Source organism: Malus domestica, chromosome 01 (genome assembly GCF_042453785.1).
Source record: "Malus domestica chromosome 01, GDT2T_hap1".
NCBI classification, from domain to species: Eukaryota; Viridiplantae; Streptophyta; class Magnoliopsida; order Rosales; family Rosaceae; genus Malus; species Malus domestica.
Genome location: NC_091661.1, coordinates 19185231 through 19192937, shown reverse-complemented (window position 1 = coordinate 19192937; position 7707 = coordinate 19185231). Strand labels below are relative to the sequence as shown.

Genomic DNA, 7707 nt, shown 5'->3' with positions numbered 1-7707 from the left:
ATGCAGATATAACTTGCTGATCTTGTCCATAAAAGTATGTGCCATGATGACGATAAGGTGAATAAGACCTTAAAAACGATAATTCCAGTTTGAATTTGCGAAGAGCAATAATTCCTCTGCCATGAAAATTGAAGCAAGCAGTGCATACACTAGCCTTTCTTGCACCAACTAGCTCCAGGAGAATATTTTTCTTGCTTTTTTATGACTCGTGAAGGTAATTGTTGGCAAATGAAGGAACAACTTTTGACTCGGCACCCAAAAACCGAATCAAAGTTAGACAAAACTGTAATATCATGGATTCTTCCAATGCATCATCCGTTAAGTGTAGGATACTCTCAGCCACATTCTGACACTGCAACGTCACAGTAAGAAATGCCCCAGCCACAATGATATGGTGCTGGAAGGTTATAAACATATGAAAAACACCATATAGTGCTGGGAAGACATGACCACGACTGGACGAGTAATGACTTTTCGAAATCCACCCTTTGTGCGATCAACATATCCAGCACTGCAATTGTTCCCTTCCTTAGTGCAACATCGAACATTCTCATGGAAGGAAAATGTGCCCAGTAGTCTCAATCTGCAAGCAGTTGCAAGCCAAAATGATCAAGGGGAGGAAGATTTGCGTCGTTTGCGAGGCAGAGATTCAGAGCGACGGAGAAAGAGAGATGAAACGTAACAAGTCGTGTTTAATTGCAACCGCACGATCTCATTGAAAGAGATCGGACGACTCTCCGCATCATCCCATTTTTCAGCTAAAATGGGTCCCTCCTATTAAAGAGGCTGTGCAACTATTGTACCTGGAAAAATCAACAAACGGGGAAACACAAAGAAGCAGAGATTAGCAGAGCAATGGGAACACTAACAGCGCCGGCGCCATGGAAGCAGCTCCTTCTCAGCGCAATGGAATCAAATTCCCACCTCAGGCACTCTTCCTACATTCAGCTAGTATGTCTTTCTCTCTCTCTCTCGTGATCAATTTTTTTTCTGTTAAAGTTTGAATCTTTGATGGTTAATTGGTTATATAGGCTACGATCGGTTGTAACGGGAGACCTTCAAATCGGACCGTTGTTTTCAGGTACTGGCTCTCTCTCTCTCTCTCTCGCTCTCGCTCTCTCTCTCTCAAATCAAAGTTGAAGACTTTTCTGGGTAATTCTCAGGGGATTTCAAGAGGACAGTGATAAGATTCAAATCCACACCGATTGCAGAAGTCGTAAGGTGTTCATTCTCGCTCTACCCATTTTGTATTTTCCCCTAATTTACATGTTTCTTTAGATTTGAAGATGATATGATGTTTGAGTTTTGAAGGAATGGAAGTTGGAACTGACATTTCTGCATAAAAACTATTGCAGATTGAGGAGCTTAAGAATTGCCCTTTTGCTGAGGTAATTTATCTTTGAGGTACATTCCCCTTAATTTGTTAAGAAATGATCGGCTTTCTGTCTATATGCACTGCAAGTAATGCTTATTTTGTGCTCGGACTTAATTCTCCATGTTTTTAGATATGTTGGTACTTTACTGATTCGTGGGAGCAATTTCGGATCAATGGAATAGTTGACATGATTGATGGATCAGATCCCGACGCCGTAAAACTTAAGGTGATGTCAATATTCTTTTAATGTATGCATCTGCATCGTCATCTGAACTTATACTTTGGATATGGTGGTTTTTCTGTGGCAACTCCTACATCTAAATTTTGAGTCGGAACGTTTTAGGATGTAAGCGATACTGCAGAAATCCTAGTTTCCATGTTAGATGGCATGTTTAACATGTATTCATCAAATCCAGTTGATTCATCGAAGGGCTGCGGGTAGGGAACTTCGAAGTTCAGTTTGAAACTCACCGCAGTCTTCTCCCGACAAAGTTAAGAAAATTTGGTCATCAAGGGCCTAACTGAGTCCCAACATGCTCTGGTGTTTTGTTGGGGAAAGTAAAGCCCGATGAGGCTTAATTTGACATCACTTATAAGTCTGGGATCTTCGTTGATCATCATGTCTATACGAAGTCCCATGCACATGTTTTCAGTAGTCAATACAATTCATACAAAGTTTACCGAATATTTTACATGTTTGCTTATAAGATTTCAGCTAGATTTTGCAATATAGTTTGATTTATCATGTAATTTCTAGAAATCGACATGCTCTAGGCCAAAGATAGTAAAATTGGGCGAAGCTTGGTGCTGGACTGAAATTAGTTTTTGGCATGGTGCCACTTCGTCGACTTCCTTACTGGGCAAGGATGAAAGATACTGTGTTTTTGTTGAAAGAAAATCCCACGGTTGAGCATGTTGCCAAGATGTGGGGGTGGAAGGTATACGTAAGACGATTGAGTGATGTTGGACATCATATAGCAAAAACAAGTGTGTTTAACTAATGAGTTAGTCACGATCATCGACCTCACACAGATGTTGAGAACTGTGGGTTTCTGTTTGTTCCTGATATTCCCCTCTAAAATTGCCTGGTGCAGCAAAGAGAGAAATGTTGGTTCTCCACTTCTCTGAGATCAAGACTGCAGTATTTGGGGCCGCATCCAGGACTTCCTGATCCGAGTGAAGAAACACCGGCGCAAGTGTTTCTTGACCCTTCTGCAGGCCCGGCTGCTGCGTTTTGCGTGCTTGTTCTGGACCCTCAACAGGTTTAATAGCTTCTCCGGTCTCGCATTCACCTAAAAATTTGCTTGGTTTCATCCCTGCTTATTTTTCCTGCGTTTCATTGCATTCGCAGGTTGATTTCTTGAATCTGACGAGTAACCAGAGGGTAACATTTTCATCGACGCAAAGTCCCAATGGAGACAAGTGCTGGACTTCAGAAAGGGTTAACCCATAAACATCTGTTGTATGATTTTAGATTCAAATGATTTGCCATGTACTGCTAATTTATTCTCCTTCGTTTACATTTAAAAACGAATTGCCAAAGCCAGAGCTAGTATTTCAGCCTAGTGCCAGTTCTTCATCATCTGTGGCTAATGTTGGTGGTGGTGGTGGTGGTGGTGTTTTATGTGCTCATGCTCCTCTTGCCCTCTGTAACTTGACATAAAGACTCCTTCAACGACAACAGTAAATTAATTAAAATTTTAGAATAGTAGTTTGATCAAATCTCTTGAAGCCTTAAACGTTTGATATGTATACCTAAACTAACCAGTTATCTTAACAGGTGATTATCAAGTTACCAGATAACAATCCGAATTCATTAACATGTCAATCCAAAACCTATTAATTTCATGTTGTTTCATGTCAGGTTGAAGAAATTATCAAACCTACTTAGATTACAAGGAATTCCGTATACTTGAGGAGACCATGTATCGATTATATAGGAAGTTGAGAATCTATCAAGATGTTCGAGTACCAATTTTTACCAGCCCAAACTAGCATATTATGCCATTATCCCGTCAGCTGAAAAGAGGATTGTGCTCTGTAGAAGTTGAACGAAAACAAAAATGCATTTTTGAGTAAAAGAAAATCAATTTAAAAAATTAAATTATGTACACGTCAAAATTTGAGCTACCCATATTGTGTCTAATGCATGCCATGCCACGATACGATGCCTTCAAAACCACGCTGCATCACTCTGTGTCATGGTGCAAGGTTTCATATAGTAATTTGAGCATGCATACGTTTCTAGGTTTTCTCCAATGCGGGATAGTAGCTGGATGTGAGTATTTGGTTGATCAGAATTACACAACTAACCAACCGGCCACTCACATCCTGCAAGTATCCCATAATGATTTGTCCCGCACTGGAGAAACTGTGTGTACGACCACTACTACTGCTACTACAATAGCAGCAAAAGCAGCATATGAGCTAAAGTTGGTGCAGAGAAGAATCTCCCATCTCCAGCTCTCTTGGGTGGCTTAGAAATATAAACTTCAAGCTCGCTGAAAGAAGTCAAAAGCACTTGTTCAAAAGTGCTTATAAGATGAGCGTTATAAGTAGCCTCCCAGGAGTTAAAAAGAGTTGGGTCAACGGGTTGAACAGACAGCTAAGCAGAAACTCCCCTCCCATGAAACTGCCACTGATGTGAAAAAAATGGTTGAAACCAGAATATTGGGTTTTGGCTCCTTGCGGAACTCCCCAGGGAAGCCACATGCTGCAACCCCCAGAATTGCAACAAATTTACAGGAACTTGCTGCGCTCGAAGACAAAATTTCGTAACCAACTTTTCGTAACCTCCCCACACTAAGCACTACTAAATGTGAGAGCAGTCAGTTTAAGTGTGAACAATCTCCAAAATACAAAGTTCAGGTTTTGATAGTTGGTTCAGAGACTCTCACAGGGATGGGGTGCTTGCCCTTTCCTCCGAGGACGGGGTGCAAGGTTCGGGCTTCAAGGGGTAGAGTCTTGAAGGGGAAGCGAGCAAGGCTATACATAATCCAGCGCTGCATCTTGATGCTGATTTGCTGGAGAGAAGAAGATAAGTAGTGATTAGATTATTGGACTGAGAAAATATTGATCAATGTGTTTCATTAGTTGCATCTGAACTATCTGCAAATAAGTAATGTAGATGATGAGCTGAATGAAAAATATTTCCTACCTTGGTTCTGCATATCCAAACTGCTTTCGTTAATATTCCCCCGTTTTTCTTTCGATGATTTTTTGTGAATCGTTCTTTCTAGCCACTGTGCTGGTTAAGCAATCAATCCAAACCAAACGTGCCATTTTATGATGCAGCATCTTATTTTCAAACAGACAATAAAATCATACCTCTGAAAGCACCAAATTTGCGGCGAACACTCAGCACATAGGACTTCTGGTACTCCTGAGATTTGAATCCCTTCCTCTTTGGTTATGTTTTGAATGCTCATGCTTGAAGAGGGATTCGTTGTTCAACGATGTTTGATTTCACCAGTAAAGGGAACACAATAAATTCATACCATATCTGGTAAAAAAGTCATTTGCATACAAAGGTGAAAATCGAAGACTTATTCATAGTGATGTGCAATACTCAGATCAAATACTAGACTCTGTCTGTGGTATCTTTCACAAAGACTGAGATGTGGCTCTTAAGGAAAGAAAGACAAACTTTAATACGCTTTAACAACTATTGTCGCACATAGCGCCGAAGATCTTGCATTAACAGAAAGGTGAAGACCGTTGATGCAACATCTTATAGTTACGGAAACAGACACCATATCAGACCGTTAGCTCTAACTCGACAACGAATTTTGTCGTATGTTGCGACATAGACACGATCGCAATCATTAATCCAGCTAAAAGCTCTGAGTTTCGATAGACAATACGCATAAAAGAAAGGGAGAAAGAAGGAATTAAAGAACCCTAGTCAGCCAATTTTCTGTCTGCGAAGTCGCAAACTCAGCAACATGGCAAAGTACTTTCTTTCTCATCTTCTGGTCTCTAATTGCTCGCAAATGATCTATGGTCCCCAAAATGAACAACAACAACACACAAAAAGGCACACTAGTTCAATAAAATGAGAGCATCGTCCAAAATCTGAAAGGAAAGTCATCCATGGAAAGTTTGGCTCGTGATGCAAATTCCTGGTTCAAATGACCGGAAACATAAGAACAAACCAATACAAACGCCAAAACGTTCCACATTTTCCAACCTAAACAATATAACACTTTGATAAACTAAGATGTAACCACCCATTACGCATATGAATTCAGGAACAAGTAAAACATCAAGCTCGAATCTCTAATAGTCCGTAAAATATCGAATAAAATCCACCGACTGATGTGTGGGAGTGAGGACTTACCCACATATTTTTCAAGCTAAAGTGTCATAAGCTAGTCTGACCAAACTATAACGTTACATAGAAAAACCATAACTGATGTTAGCATGAGAGAGAGAGAGAGAGAGAGAGAGAGAGAGAGAGAGAGAACATATGTAGACCTACAATTCCGATGCTATCATTCAATTGTTTTCTTTCCATAAATAAAATTAAATCCATTTTTATTTTTATTTCTCAGAAGGAAATGCTACCATCCAAGCTAAAACTGCTGCTTCCAGAGCACTCTAGATGCATACAGTGATTGTACCTTACGCATGTAAAAGGTTGTACCTTGACACGGAAGCAACAACGTCAGCTCTGGAAATAGCATTTTCCCTTTCCCAAACTCATCAAAATTGAAATTTTACAAAAATTCCCAATTTCATACAAAATCCGAACAGAATTCCAATTCGTACAAGACACGGATTAAATTACACATAAAAAGCAAAACAAAGCATTGAAATTTCCTCTTCTAATATTCACCGTATGTGAGATCTGCTGCGAGTGAGTAGCTGTATTAAGCTGAAACGCCGTCGCTGAGGCGGTGGTGGGTGGCGGCGGCAGGGGGCTTGATGGGCTGATCGGGGCCAGCGATGGCCTGGTCTTGGTGGGACCCGGCGGTGGGCCTGGAGGAGCAGGAGGAGGAGAGGAAAAGAGGACGGTCGTCGTTGGTGATGTTGTGATTGTCGTCGTCGAAATCGGCGGTGTTGAGATTGATGCAGGAGCAGCGTTCCAGTGAGGCGAAGAAGGCGGAGGCGACGTTGGTGCCCACACACGACAGCAAGGACATGCAGTTGGTCTCCATCGTTGGATCACGTTGATTGAGCGGTACAGATTGATCGAGTGCAGAGTCTCGGTGAAAGGGAGAGGAGCAGCTGAGCTGAGTTTTGGGGGAAGGAAGACAATGGAGTTTTTGGGAAATTGGAAGTTGGAATAAAGGGGTAATGGAAGTCTTCTTTTTCTTAATGCTACGTAGTGTGATTTGTCCGTTTCTTGTAAATTAATATTTGATTTTCAATTAAAAGTAAATGGTTTTGATTCCGTTAATAAAATTATATTGCTGCCACTAGTATTACGGTCTAGTGGTATTCCTTCTCACTGATTAGTGAGAGATCTTAAGTTCAACTATCGCCAAATGCGACATCCTTTCCTTAGTGTAGATAATATCGATTTGCTCAAAAATAAAATAAAATAAAAATAAAATTATATTGCTTTAGTACGATGAGATAGTTGTATTTTTCTTTTTACATATAAATAAGAAATGTTTATATTTAATTCTTGTTAAATGTAGAATTTAGCTTATTTTTTTATTTTTTTATTATAGATAATATTATTTATTAAATTATTTGAAAAATATATATATAGTTTATTAAAAATAAAAAATTTATATTATATTTTGTTACCTTCATTAGGGCTGTTGTCAGCTGATTATTTTAAGTTTCCTATTTTTCTCCTGATCAGAAATAGATAGTTTCCCCAAATTTTGACCACGCCTTTGGCAAAGAACATGAAAAATTAGGATTAATTGTGATACTGTCCATTGAATTTCTCCCAAGTTTCACTTTTGGTCCTTCAATTTAGTTTTCAATTTCTATGTCTCACTTTAGTTATTTTATCAATTTTATTTTAGTACATTTAAACTGTTTGTATCACTCTTTAAATATGCATGCAAATGAAATAAAGAGTAACAAAACGATGTGCGACGTAATTGAAGAACCATGGAATTTAAAAACTGAATTCAACTACTAAAGTGAAACACAGATACAAATTCAAAGACAACTGAAATGATTAACCCAACATTGGTGATCACTAAAAACACAAATCAGAAGGGCAAAGCTATGAAACCAAAAAGAAATAAAGCCAAAAAATGGATGAACCACTTTGATAGGTTCATAGCCAATCCATGGCACAACAAAATCTCAGAAACCACTTCCATGATGTCCAATTCAATCAAAAGTAGAATGGTAACTCGATCAGT

The 7707-nt window shown here is 39.3% G+C and overlaps 1 protein-coding gene across 1 annotated transcript; it reads left to right on the top strand.

Annotated features, from left to right (window-relative positions):
- Positions 1-794: 794 nt before the first annotated feature.
- LOC114823885 (pyridoxine/pyridoxamine 5'-phosphate oxidase 2) lies at positions 795-2921 on the top strand. The gene is made up of 7 exons (XM_029099601.2): positions 795-951; positions 1032-1081; positions 1164-1221; positions 1356-1388; positions 1506-1601; positions 2470-2637; positions 2727-2921. The coding sequence occupies exons 1-7, from the start codon at positions 856-858 to the stop codon at positions 2826-2828; spliced, it is 603 nt and encodes a 200-aa protein (XP_028955434.1). The 5' UTR covers positions 795-855; the 3' UTR covers positions 2829-2921.
- Positions 2922-7707: the final 4786 nt, after the last annotated feature.

Coding starts and splice junctions, on each gene's coding strand:
- LOC114823885 (XM_029099601.2), top strand. CDS start 856: ATGGGAACACTAACAGCGCCGGCGCCATGGAAGCAGCTCCTTCTCAGC. Junction 1,082..1,163: donor AATCGGACCGTTGTTTTCAG/GTACTGGCTCTC, acceptor GGTAATTCTCAG/GGGATTTCAAGAGGACAGTG. Junction 1,222..1,355: donor CCGATTGCAGAAGTCGTAAG/GTGTTCATTCTC, acceptor AAACTATTGCAG/ATTGAGGAGCTTAAGAATTG.